This window comes from Sminthopsis crassicaudata, chromosome 3, assembly GCF_048593235.1.
Source record: "Sminthopsis crassicaudata isolate SCR6 chromosome 3, ASM4859323v1, whole genome shotgun sequence".
Classification (NCBI taxonomy): Eukaryota; Metazoa; Chordata; class Mammalia; order Dasyuromorphia; family Dasyuridae; genus Sminthopsis; species Sminthopsis crassicaudata.
The window spans coordinates 514,605,649-514,619,495 of record NC_133619.1 but is presented as its reverse complement, the minus strand read 5'-3'; the positions used below and the strand labels follow the sequence as shown (position 1 = coordinate 514,619,495).

General features: G+C 48.0%; 1 protein-coding gene across 1 annotated transcript in view; it reads left to right on the top strand.

The window, feature by feature from the left end:
• The first annotated feature begins 570 nt into the window (after positions 1–570).
• The window catches only part of WNT11 (Wnt family member 11), a 56,379-nt gene continuing 43,102 nt past the window's right edge, over positions 571–13,847 (top strand). Inside the window, exons 1-2 of the mRNA XM_074304115.1 lie at positions 571–1,075; positions 6,831–7,046. Coding sequence (XP_074160216.1) covers positions 6,964–7,046 — 83 coding nt within the window. The 5' untranslated portion in view covers positions 571–1,075; positions 6,831–6,963. The remainder of the gene's footprint in view (positions 1,076–6,830; positions 7,047–13,847) is intronic.

Sequence of the window (13,847 nt, the reverse complement as noted above, 5' to 3'; positions counted from 1 at the left end):
GACACACACACACACAGACACACACACACAGACACACACACAGACAGACACACACAGACAGACACACACAGACACACACACAGACACACACACACACACACAGACACACACACAGACACACACACACAGACACACACACAGACACACACACACAGTCACACACACAGACACACACACAGACACACACACAGACACACACACACAGACACACACACAGACAGACACACACACAGAGACACACACACAGACAGACACACACAGACAGACACACACACAGACACAGACACACACAGACACAGACACACACAGACACAGACACACACACAGACACACACAGAGACACACACACACAGACACACACACACAGACACAGACACAGACACACACAGACAGACACACACACAGACACAGACACACACAGACACAGACACACACAGACACACACAGAGACACACACACAGACACACACACAGAGACACACACACACAGACACAGACACACACACACACACATACACACACTCACGCACACACACTCACGCACACCTCACCTATCTCCCCAGAGGCTTCCCTTAGGGATCAAACAGGCTGGAGCCCAGTCCGGGCCGGGAAGCCCGGGGCCCGCTTTGTTATGCTAATCCACTCTGACATCACCCGGCCGATCAAAGCTGCCAGGGCTTCTTATAAGCAGGTTCGTCGACGCTGTTGGGAAGCAGAGGCTGCAGGAGCAGGGCCAGGACGAGTGGGCGCGCAGTTTGGGGAGAGCGGCGACGAGCCCAGGCTGGGAGTAGGCGCAGCTGTGGTGACCCGCGCCCCCACTCCCACCCCTCTCCACCTCCGGCTAGCTCGCCGTTGGTTTCTAGAGTCGGACAGAGCGGTAATTCCCGCTACCTGAACCAAAGCTTCCTACTGCCCGCTCCCTTCCGCGCCCTGGGAGATGTCTACACCATAGGCTGGAGGCTCGGGCAGCGATAAGGAGACTTTTTGCCTCTGCCCTTGGAGGGGCGCTGCGGCAGAGGCGGGGGACAGCAGCCGTACTGTCTCGGGGCACAGAGCCGCTAACTCTGGGGACAAAGGTAAGCAGGAGTACTGAACTGAGGGGCTTGGGGGGCGCTTTGGAGGTTGCGTGAGTTCTGGAGTCTAGGGAGTCTGCTCCCAGGTCTGAAGTCTGTCTGGCCGGCATTTGAAAGTGCTATTTGTCCTTCTTCACAGTCCCCCTTCACCTACTGTGTGACCCTGCACCCCTTCTCCCAGCCGCCGGAACAGTAACGGCACCTCCCGGTCACTTACAAGGGGGAGACCCAGGCTGGGAAGGGGGTGACAACGGGGAGGAGAACCAGGCAGCTGGAGCTCCACGTACTGCGCCTCTGCCCCCTCCCCCCGAGCTCCTCCCAGCCCCATCGGTCGCAGGATCCGAGGGATGAGCTCACGCCAGAGCGATCCCGGGGGTGGGGGTGCGGTACTAGCCCGAAAAGTGCCAGCGCGCGCTGAGAAGTGGGCAGAGTCCTGTCCTGGTAACTCCCCAAACCCCTTCCTTCTCCCATCCCCTTTGAAAAGCTCCCCAACGCGAGCTAAGGGGAAAGGGAAGGAGCCCCTGTGGGGATGATACCAACCCATTGCTAAGACGCTTCAAAATAAGGGTCTGGAAGAAATGGAGAGGGAAGCTAACGGAGGAGGAGGAGGAGGTTGGGGAGAGTTTGTTTACAGACCTGATCTCTTAGCCCGGAGGAAGAGCTCGCGCCCGAAAACGAAAGGAGATCCAGGGAGGTCATAGAATTAGAGAAGTAGAAGCTCTTAGACCATGGATTAGATGTGGAACGAAAGATTCCTTAGAATGAAAGCCAGAGCTAGAAGGACCCTTAGAATGTTGAACGGCAAGATCTGGAAAGGACTGAAGAACACCGAAAGTCGGAGCTGTCAGAGACCTAGGACCAGCTAGATCACGTCAGAGCGAAGGGCCTTGGGACAGAATATTAGAGCTGGTTGGGAGGTTAGCTCATAGAATTTAAGGACGCTAAGGGGCTTCCAGTGTCAGTTTGGAAGACATTAGAACCGAGAAAGAATTGGAACGAATCTTAGAACACTGAATATGAGAGTAGAAAGGAATTGTAGAGATAGATGATCTAGTCCCTTTCGGAATGGTGATGGAGCATTCGAGTCTAGGGTCACAGAAGCCCCCTTCAAATTCTGACTTTGGACACGTAACTGCCTCCCTGAGCCTCAGTTTCCTCGTCCGTCAAGTGGAGGAGGGTGACTGGCTGCTCTTGAAGGGCCTTCTAAGCCTTTAGTCCAAGTCTTCATGATTCCTGATTTTACAGATGGGGAAGCAGATACATAGAAAGGGAAAGGGAACTGTTCCAAACTGCACGCAGGAAGGTCGGTGCCAAACGCGGACTCCAACCCGGACTTCCCTGCCGCCAGGCGCGGGAGGCTTTCGGTCTGCCCTCACGCACTAGTCTCTCCCGGGTCTCCCCCTGGGAGGTGGCGCTATGTGGGCGGTGGGCATTGGGAGCCGCCGAAGGGCGCCGCTGACTCAGTCCCAGCCAGGCTGCGACGCCGGGTCCCTCCTCCCCGAAAGTGTCCCGAAGGAGCGGGTCCGGGAGAGGAGCTGCCCAGGGGCCTCCCCTCCTCTCCACGAGGAGCCGGCTCTCTCCTCAGAGTACCGAGAACCTCCTGCCTTTTAATCCTTGGCCCGGAACGATGCTAAATTAAAAAGAGGTGGAAAACTAAAAACCTCTCCAGATCTCGCAGAGGCTTTTCCAGGCGGCCAACGGTTTCGGAGCCGCGGTAGGCGAGGGCAAAAGTTCTCTCTCGAGTTTGTACAAGATGCCTGCATGTGAGTGGAGGCCGGTCTTTGCAGAGGCGGCTCCCTTGGGAGCCGGACTGTGCGCAGAGCGCCCTGATTGAAGGTTGGGATAGTTAGCGCAGGAGTCTCGAGCCGCCACTGTGTGCTGAGGGCAGCGCCGTTTCCAGACCGCCTTAGGAGGGAATAGGGACCCCAGGTGCTCCGGTCTTCCTCCTTGCTCCTTCTTTGGCCTCGTCTCCCCTTCGAGCTGCACCTCTCTCCCCGAGGCTCCTGCAGCTTTCCGCTTCTCTGCCCCAAACTCAGACACCAGACCCTCGGAGCGGGGAGGGCCTTATCTCGTTAAAGTCTAGTGTCTTACAGAAGAGGGCATTGAGACGGCACTCGCCCAAGGTCACTAGTCGGTAGCAGGTCTGCCACCAGACCTGGGGTCTGCGGTCCCGGGGAGTTCCAGAAAGCCCTGTCGCCTCCCACTAACTACCAGAGTTCCCCTGTGGCTTGCTCTTTCCTAGTAGCAAAGGCTGGATCTTCTCACCGCGGGAGACGGAGGAAAAGATACTGGCAGGCGCCTGGGAGTGAGGGGCGAGAGCGGGCTGCGGAGGAGGAGGGAGGAATGGTGGGACAGGCCAGGGAGTCAGCGCTTTCCTTCTCTCCGGCGCAGAGGCATGGGGTTAAAAGTTGGCAGATCCCTCCCTCCCACCGTCATCCCAGCAGGGCCAAAGTAAGTGACGGGGTTGGTTGTGTGTGTAAAGAGAAAGAAAGGCTAATTCGATGGGAGAAGGCAGATAAGAGAAGCTCGGAAATAGCTTTGCCAGTCCCCCCCCCCCTTTTCTCCCCCGCAGGCAAGAGCCAAACCTTTCAAGTGCAGAGCTAGCTGAAGGGTCTTGGCTGCTGATAAAAGGGACAGAAATAACCCGAGGCCTGGGGGCACACTCCGAGAGGGCGAGATCCCAGGGAACACCTCCTTCACACTGGGGAGAAAGGGAACTCGCCTGGTCTCTACAAGAGCACTGGACATATCCTGTAGCTTTGATTCGAATCCTCTCTGCTAATTACTATCAGTGACTGCGGCGAAACTCCTTCCTTGCCCTCTCTGAGTCTTTCTAAAATAAGGGGAATAATCCCTGTCCGGCAGAACAGGCCTTTGTGAGATCCAGGGAGTTGGAGTGTGGAGAGAGAGAGAGAGAGAGAGAGAGAGAGAGAGAGAGAGAGAGAGAGAGAGAGAGAGAGAGAGAGAGAGAGAGAGAGAGAGAGAGAGAGAGAGAGAGAGAGAGAGAGAGAGAGAGAGAGAGAACACAAGAGAGAGAGACAGAGAGAGACAGAGAGAAACACAGAGAGAGAGACACACACACAGAGAGACAGAGACACAGAGAGAGACACAGAGAGAGAGACACACACACACAGAGACAGAGACACAGAGAGAGACACAGAGAGAGAGACACACACACACACACAGAGACAGAGAGAGAGAGAGAGAGAGAGAGAGAGAGAGAGAGAGAGAGAGAGAGAGCGCCCTATTTATAAAGGATGCTATTGTGCTGTAATAGGAACCCCTCCCCCCTTGGAAAGAGCACTGAATTTGGAGTCAGAAACCCTGAGTTCCAATCCTAGCTCGTTCACTGATTTCATGGTGTATCTTGGGCACGTTATTTTCTTCTCTAAACATCAGCATCCTCAGTTTGTAAAAAATAAGGGCTTTTGACTGATTCCTCCAACTCTAAAATTCTGGGGTCTGGATGAGACTAGAATAGAGAGAATTCTAGTGCACACCTCCTAGATAGGCTTGGCTCCTGAGGATGGATGCTATTTAGTTGGGGGCAGAAATGGGCTCCGAAGTCGGGAGACCTTCATTCTAGCACTCTATTCTGCCCCTGCCCTGCTGGATATCCTAGAGCTGAGACGCTGTTCTTCCTTCTCCTTCTCTTTATAAACAAACAAAACAAAAAACCAAGGAGGCTGGACTAGATTTTGTTTCTGATACCGCTTCCAGATCCATCATTCTTTCTAGCTCCCAAAATTGGGTTTGTCGTCCCTTCCCCAGAATCAAGCCCACCCTGTGTGATACCGTTTTCCATCAAGGATTGAAAGAGAACTTCCTAATAATTTTACTTAGACTGCACGATGGAGCGTGGGGGCGGCGGAGAGAACATAAATCTCCAGTCAGAACAGTCAGAACTCCTGTGCTCACCTCTCAGCTCTGCTCCATCATTAGCTTTTTGACCTTGGTCACTTCTGGACCTTAGTCTCCACCCGGGTGCGATGAAGGGATTGAGTTATGTTCTCTAAGCTCTTTTACAATTCTGATAGTCCATGCTTGATCTCTCACTCTTATAATTTACTATGGAGGAAGTTCAGATGGGGGAGTAGAAGAAATTTGTATTTATGAAGTGCCTGCTGAGGAACGGGCACCGTCCTGGGCGTGGGGGACCAGGAGACACAAACAAAACAGTCCCCGCGCAGATTCTTCCCAACCAAACCCGTAAATGCCCACCCCACCTCACACGCCCCTCCCCACCGGGACACACAAACGCCTTGAAAATCTACGAACTCCAGATCTGCCACACCCTGACCCCCGGGACAAAAGACTCCTGGGTCTGGATTGACCTCGCGTTGCAGTGTCGGCCCAGGTGTGGGTAAATGTGGAAGAGGCTGCCAGGCAGAGTTAATGAGGTGTGAAGGAAAGCATAGAGGGAGCCTGTATCAGCGGAGCAAGGGCACCGCCATTAGTCCACAGATGGATGCGCGTTTCATTTCTCCTTGAAAATTGTCATGGGGGGAGGAAGAGAAAAGAGGGATTAGCAGAAGATTTAGCTTGAGCTGGGTGAATTCGAGGTTTGTTTCTTTGCTATTTCGTCTACGTTCCCCTCTAGAGAGGAGGAGATGCGTGAATGTCGGTATACACAGCTTGTCCCTTTCTCCCCCTGACACGTGGACAAATAAATGCCCCTTTAAAGCATCCTCCTCTTCCTTTATCCAGTGGTGGCAGCAGCCCCGTGGGGGTGGGTAGGACTTGGGGGCATCATTCTCCATTAGATTTTTAGGGAGCCGAGACTCAGAACTAGTTGTGTGACCTTGAAAAAGTGTCTTCCTCTTCCTTAGTCTCACTTTTCTCCTTGATACAACGCGGGGATTGGGCTAACTAATCTCTCAGGTCCTTTTCTAACATCCCATGTTCTATGGCTCCTTTGATTTCTAACATACTGTTCTAAGATCCTTTCCAGCTCCAAATCCTATGATCTCATGTTCATGTCATCGTGTGCACAGTAAGTGATGGAATGGAGGTTAGAGTGAGTCAGTAGTCTCCCTCCCTCTCCGTCTTCCATAGGTTCAGTCATAGAATTTCAGCACTAAAAGGGACTTGAGAGATCAGGTCTAGTCTTCTCATTTTGTGGGAGAGAAAACAGACCCAGAAGACAATTTCTTCCTCAAGAGCACAGAGCAAGGGCATATTAGAGTTAGAATTCGAACCCACGTCTCTGGATTTCTAATGCAACAGTTTTCTCCCTATAGCACAGCTTCTCTTGCCTTTTATTTCTCTCACCCTTCCCTTCCTTTTTTCCTTTTTCTTCTCCTTTCACTGTTCTTTTCTTCCCCCCTCTCTTCTCTCTCCTCTCCCCCTTTTCTTCTCCCTTCTCCCCCTTTCTCTCTCCCTTTTCCCTGCCTCCCTCCCACATCTACACACACTTAGACACACACACACACACACACACACACACACACACACACACACACACTCGTACATAGAACGTTGTAAAAAACTGGATCGGTGAGGAAGGTTCACCATATGGAGAGTTAAATAGAAACACGCAATCAGTCGTATAATGCAAGACATAATTCAACCCATACGTGCACTGTCTTTGTTGGCTATAAAGGTTCTATCAGAAGTGGGGGGTTGCGGGGGGAGAAGACACACACCCCGCCGAGCCCTCCCCGTTCCCAATTCGCAGGCCCCTCCTTTGCGATTTGAATAACACACCCCCCTAGCCCCAAGCCCCGTTTTTAACACGGCTCTGATCTCTGCCTGCTAGGTTTTCTCGCGGACCAAAAAGGAGCTGCTTCAGAGCGGAGTATCCGAGCCGGAGGAAGGACCTCTGGGGAAAGCCTCCCTCTCTCCCTCCGGGGAGGAGTGCTTGACCCCGGGAGTACTGGGGGCCGTGGAAAATGAAGGCGAAGGTGCAGTTTCTCTGGACCGTTTTCCTGTCTCTGATTTTGCAGACCGGGCTTGGCTACGCGATTAAATGGCTGTGAGTATTCTTCAGCTTCCAATGGCCTGCCGGGCTTGGACAAACAGCAGTGCCTGGGGGTCGGCTAGGGAGGAAATATTTAATAGGAGCTAAGGAGGACGTGGTTAACTTATAGCTGTGACTGGGCGATCTCCATCACGCTTCACTTCGCCCTGCCACAGACTTCAGGCTCTTATTTACCTATTTAATTTTTTTAAACTTGATTAGAAAGAAAATAGAAGGAAATAGATATTTTATGTGTAGTGGGTTAAGAACTGGAGGCAGAATCAGCAAACAGGTACTAGCTTTTCTGCTAACTTGATTGCGTGATCTTGAACAAATCCTGTCCCATGGGCCTTAGTTTTCTGTATCTGTAAAAGGGAGCTAGACTATGTGACGGTTAAAGTCCCTGCGTCTGTGACATTCCATATTCTATATCTTAAAGGTTTTTCCAGTTCTGACATTCAGTTGTGCTGTGACTCTGTAATTTGAGTTTGGATCCTGGATCTGCCCCTGACTTACTGGAAAATGTCTTCCCCGCACTGAGCCTTAGCCTTTTCCTGTCTCCCTCAAGTCTCTTTCTAGGATGAAATGAAATAATAGCAGAGAGAATGTAACCCCCAAAATGCTATAAAAATTTAAGTTCTGCTTAACTTTGGGGGGTCACCTCATCGTGGTTCATCAGCGGCTAGGGAGATCAGGATTCCAGTCCCAGATCCACCCGGTGACCTTGGACAGAGGTAGTCATTTGATTGAGTTAATTGGAAATTTCCCAGGACCAGATCTGAGCCCAGCCACAGACTGATTTTAGTGACCTCTGGGAAGCTGGTTCACTTCTGAGCCTCAGTTTCCTTCTTTGCGAATTGAAGTTAATAACTTTTCCCTGTCTCTCTCAAGGGAGCATTAGGAGAAGGCACTGAATTAGTAGATAGGGAAGTGCTTTGTAATCTGTAAAGCACCGTAGCCTTATGGAGGATTAAAATTGTTATTGTCTCAAATTGGAGCCACCGATCTCTCTTGAAACCCCGGCTGCTTTGGATGCTTCCAAGAACTAAGGAGGTTGGAAGAAAGAGAGACACGCTCTGGGAGTACTTATAGGCAAACCACTGCCTTTGGGAGAGGGAAAAGAATGAGCCACAGGTCAGAGATTAAAATCATAAAATGTCAGAACTGCAGGAGCTTCAAGGGACCTTACTTAGACCATAGAGTGTCAGAGCTTCCAGGGGAATTAGGACTAGAACCAGAGAATGTTAGAAAATGCAGTGTAGAACGTCAGGACTCTCTGGGAGAAACTTTAGAATTGGAGTGCATCCCACTCATGGTAGAGATAAGAAAACGCGGATTAGTCCCCAGACAGTTGTAACAAAGGCATGCATCTTACTGATTGCATTTTTGGCAAACAAAATGGCAAGTTCATGATCTGCTCCTAACTGGAAGTGAGTTATTGGTTAATTAATGCTTTATTAAAAACCATCCACAACACTATCAGGTTTTTTGTTGTAAAGTGGAAAAATGGTCTTTGTGGTCTGTCTGCCTTGCACGAAGAGGATAATTCTCTTTATGATCTCTTTGTGACTCTAATGCATTCTGGGGGGAAAAAAAGTTAAATTATTATCATTGACTAAGGGTGTGGCACTCATCTATTGCTGGAATCTAAATCAGAGGATGCTGGCCAGGAAAGGGGCCTTCAGATCATCTTGTCAAGCTCCCTCTCTTTACAGGAGGCCCTTTAAGTTGAGGCCCAGAGAGGGAAAGGGGTTTCTGGAAGGTTGCACACACAGAGCCCCTAGCAGAGCTTGGACTGGGGGGATCCTGAGGAATTCCTCACTCCTGGAGGATCATGGAGAGAAGGGGAAAGAAGGAGAGGAGAATCTGCTAATATGGCAAATAACTAGATATGCCTTTTGGAATAGCTATAAAAGCACAATAATAGCACCCCTCACCCATGTTTTGCATCCTCACCCCTTTCATTCTCTGACAGTTTCCTGTTGATTCAAATGTTGCTATTCAAAAGTTCAAAGCTGCTATTATTATTATTATTGTTATTATTATTATTATTTTGATGGCTCTGTGATCTCATCCATGTGGGCACTCCCCAATTGGTGAGATTTTCAGCTCTTTCACATCTTAGCCTGTGGAATTCTTCTCCACGTCTTTCCATAAATCCTCCATAGAAAATCACAGAATGCACTGGAGTGCCCCATATGATCACAGGATTTAGAACTGAAAGGCACTTTAGCTATCACGTAGATCAAAGTTGCTTTACCAAGAATCCACACACTTTAAAAACAATTTTAAATGTATAAAATACATAGAACACAAAAGAAATATATTGAGATTGGTTATAAAATATATATATTTGAAATCTCAATATGGATTGTGTTCTATATATTTTATATATTTAAAATTGTTTTAAAGAAAAATATTCACAAAGGAAATATATTGAGATTGAGTTATCATATATATATATGTATATATTTTGAAATCTCAATATACTTTGTATTCTCTGTATTTTATAAATTTAAAAATTGTTTTTAAATATTTCAAATGATTAAATTATAAATAAACCTAAATAGAAAATTATTAACATTTACCAAATCAAATTTAAGATGGCTAAATTGAAGTTTTAAATGATTTAAAAATTATTATGAGGATTCATAGTTCACCAAACTTGCCAAGGTGGTTCATGGCCAATAAAGAGTTAAGAACCTCTGTTTTAGCTGAATCCCCTCATTTGGTTAAGTAAGACTGTGCCCAGAGAGGGATAGTGCCTAGTCTGAGATCACTTGCACACCAAATCTAGCGCCCTCCCCACCATGCCCCAACTTTTTTTTATTCCAAGTTTCTGTGGGAATACCCGTGAGCTCACGTTCCATGGGTTCCTCTCAGTTTTGTTGGTAAGGAGAAAGCCTGTCAGGCTGTGGTTCAGTTCCTCTTATTAGACACTATCCTGCCCCATTGTGGGGATCTTTGTAACCTTTGTCCCCTTCTCTGATATTCAGACTCCTAATGGCAAGTTCCCTACAGAAGTAGAACATGGCTCCACTGAGAAGACATTTTTTAATTTTTCTGGCTTATGACCAAAAACCAATCTTTATTGGCTAACCCTCAACGGTCCCCCTTGCCCCAATTACTTAGCTTGGCTGGCCCTTTGACTAGAAGCACAAAGTCCATCCCCATCCCACCCTGGAAGGCCAGCATGGTGACTGACTTGGCAGGGCTTGTGTTCCCTTGGCAGAGTCCAGCTCACTTCTGTGTTGGAAAGGGATAGAGGAAGGAGGACTTCAGTGATGGAGTTACTGCTATTATAATTACCTTTATTTATTACCAGTATTTTCAAGTATCTGAAGGGCCATCATATGGAAGAGTGATTGGATTTATTCTACTTGGACCCATAATGAAGGGAAATGAGAGTGACTCAGTAGATACAAGGATTAAACTGTGGTTTTACTGATATAGGGAAGTCCCTCTGCCAATGAAGGCCAATACATTCTCCGTACTTTATAGAAAATTGTCGAGTGGATGCTCAGCATCACACATACACAGTATATGACAAAGGCAGGTCCAGAACCAAGTCTTCCTCTTGCCCAATTCTCTGTTCATTACAACTTTTTAAATTCTATAGTAAGGAAAAAGTCCTACCAAAGAGATCAAATCCCAAGTGGAACAGTCTGACCTGGGCAGAGTGAGCTAGACATCACTCAGTGTATGCATCCAGAGGCTGGGTAACCATTTAATGGAGACATTATAGAGAGGATTCCCAATAATGTGCTGGGAATAATAATAAGCGCTGGGGAAAAGCTGCTGCCCAGGTCAGAACATTCCACTTGGGATTCGATCTCATTAGTAGGAATGTTTTCCCCAGCGCTTTTGGGTTTGCAAAGAACTTCCCCCGCAACCATCTTGTTAGCTTCAGGCACTGTATTATTATCATTGCTCATTTGACAGTTCAGGAAGACTGAAGCATTGTACAACCTGGAAGTGGTAGAGTCAGAAGCGATAAAAATTAAGTTATTATTGAATTCAGATAGGTTCTTTCCTCCTCTGGGACCCTGGGGTTCTCTGGACAGTCCTGAAAGGCAGGTAGGCTAAGTGTCCTTATCTCCATGTCACATAAAATTATCCAAGTAAAACACTCTGTAAACACCAGAGCTAATGGTGGACTCCTGACTCCAAATCCAGGACACATTCTATTGCACCAGCTGTTCTCAAAGTGAGCTGTGGGCCCCCAGGGATCCCCAGGACTCTTTCAGGGTGGCCCGGAGGCCAAAGTGAACGTTTATTCTAATGTGTAACTATTTGTACATAACTCATCTAAACAAAAGCTCTTTGGGAGGAGGTCCCTTAATAATTTTTCAAGACTAAACAGGGGTCTTGACACCTATGATTCAGAGAACTGCTGAACTTCAGCTGACGGACTCCTGCCTCACTGAGGAGCCTAAGGCTTTGTGTCCTAGAAAGGGAGTTATTGGTATCAACCACCGGGGAAAGGGGTTTGCTTTGGCTTTTGTTTGTTATTTAGGGCACTGGATGATCTCTTCCTGAAGGAAATTACTGACTCCAGCTGTGGTGACCTTAAAGTTAGAACACATAGGTTCAAATCCCATAACCCTGCTACTCAGGCACTGTTTGAACTAGAATCATTTCACATCTCTCTGTCTGTTTGTCTGTCTCTATCCTCATTCCCTCCTCTCTTTACTATCAACTCTCTTCTTTCTTCTCTTCTCTTTCTTCCTTCTCCCTCCCTCTCTCCTTTCATTTCTTTCCTAAGTAAACTTTATTTTTAACATTCATTTTAAAGACATTTAAGTTATAAATTCTCTCCTTCCTGTTAGCTCTTTCCCCCATCCATTGAGAAGTCAAGCAATATGATCATTTCACCTAATCCTCAGTTTCTTCCTCTAAAGAAGGAGGTTACACCAAATGAGAATTTTTAAGTCAGGTTCCATGCACCCCCCAGGGGTCCATGGATATATTACAGGTAGAATGTGAATTTTCTGCAGAAGGGAAAACAATTACCTTTATTTTCACTAACCTCTAGCTGAAATTTAGCATTTTAAAAAATTATGAATTTTTAAATTATAGTATTCCAAAAAAAAAGGAAATCACCAGATGACCAAAGGGGTCCTTGGTCCCAAAAAGGTTACAAATTCCTACTCTGAACTATTTATAATGCCTCTGATAGTTCTGGCATTTTATTTTCTAAGATCTTTTCTAGCTCTGACATTCCATGTTCTAAGGCACTCTCCCCCAGCTCTGACATTCCTTGTCCTAAGGCCCCTCCCAGCTTTGACATTCTGTGTTCTAAGGCCTTCCTAGGTCTTATATTCTCCGTTCTAAGGACCCTTCCAGCTCTGATATTGTGTTATAAGGTCCTTCTCAGTTCTGACATTTTAGGGTAAATGATTTATTCATAGTTCACATCTATCTTTCCATGCAAAGTTCTTTCCCAGACATCATTTCAGTTGATTCCACAGGATCTTCTGTCAGGAAGAAGTCAGGATAATCTCCATATTATAGATGAGAGGAGGTGATTTATTCAAGATTGCCCACATCTTAGACATTAGAGTAACTGGACTTAGAATAAGCCAAATCAATGCTACTAGCTTTCTCCTGTGCCTGGGGCTAGAGGTAAGGCAGTTTGCAGTGGTCAGTGTATAAAAAGCTTTGGACTTGGAATCAGAAGGTCTTGACACTTGCTATAAATTGGTATGCTCTTGGGTGAGCCAAACTCTCATTGGTAAAATCGGGCCAATAATACTTGTTCTATGTGTGGGGAGGGAGGACTAGCAACTCTGGTGAGGGGGCTTACTGAGTCTTTTCAGGGCTGCCCATCTACCTTTGGTGTCCACTTGCCACCCAGCACTCACCTGTGGCTGCAAAAAGCTGTAGGCTGGGCAGCAGCGGCTCGTGGGTAAGATCATCTCGGCAGATGGGTTAAACCAGGGTGAGGGTGACCAACGGGCCTCAATACATGTTGGTGAGTAAAGAGTAAACTCACCCAAGCACAGAAGACTTCCTCTACTGGAATGGGGAGAGGAGACGAGTTTGTTGCAACTTTAATGAAGGCAGCTGAAGGAGGCAGCCCCAAGGTCATCCTCTGCATCCTAAGCCATCACCTGTCACCCTGACTTTTGTCCTGAACTTCTGTGATCCTGGAAGAGAGAGTGAGACTGATGACTTGGGGCAACTCTGTCTCACCTAAATCCAATTCACACACAAATCAAGACAAAGCAGCAGTTTGTACCAGAACAAATCCAGCCCTGATTTTGGCACTGGAAGAACTGGTTTTGAATTCTACTTTCCTCTTTAATATCTTTGTGACCTTCTTTAGGCTTCAACTTCTCCATCTGTGAAATGGCATTGTTACCTAAAGAAAGACACTCAAGGAACGAGGGCCATTCTCCTTCTCTATCCCAACTCTTACCTGTACCATGAAGCATCAGTTTTAGGCGATGGCAATAGAAGCATCTCCTTCAGTTAGTTCTCCAAGAAACGAGGCGGCCTTGGATGAAAGGAAACAGTCTGGCAGGTAAACAAGATGGCCAAAGAAATGATGAGGAAAGGGGCACGTGCTGGGCGAACCACAACCAGATGTGGCCATTTCACCCTGAGCGCACACCTGCTGGAAACCTGGGAGCAGAGCCCACGCTTCCTGGCGCTTCCTCCCTCCTGGCTCGTCCTCCTGGGCCTGCTGCCCAACTCCGATCCATCCATCCAAGCGAGCCTCCCGGCAGCTTGTGGGGCCGTGGCTCAGACAAAGAGCCAGCGGCAGGCTGGGCTGGGAGGGAGAGGAGCGGCCTGCAGACAGTAAGAACAGCT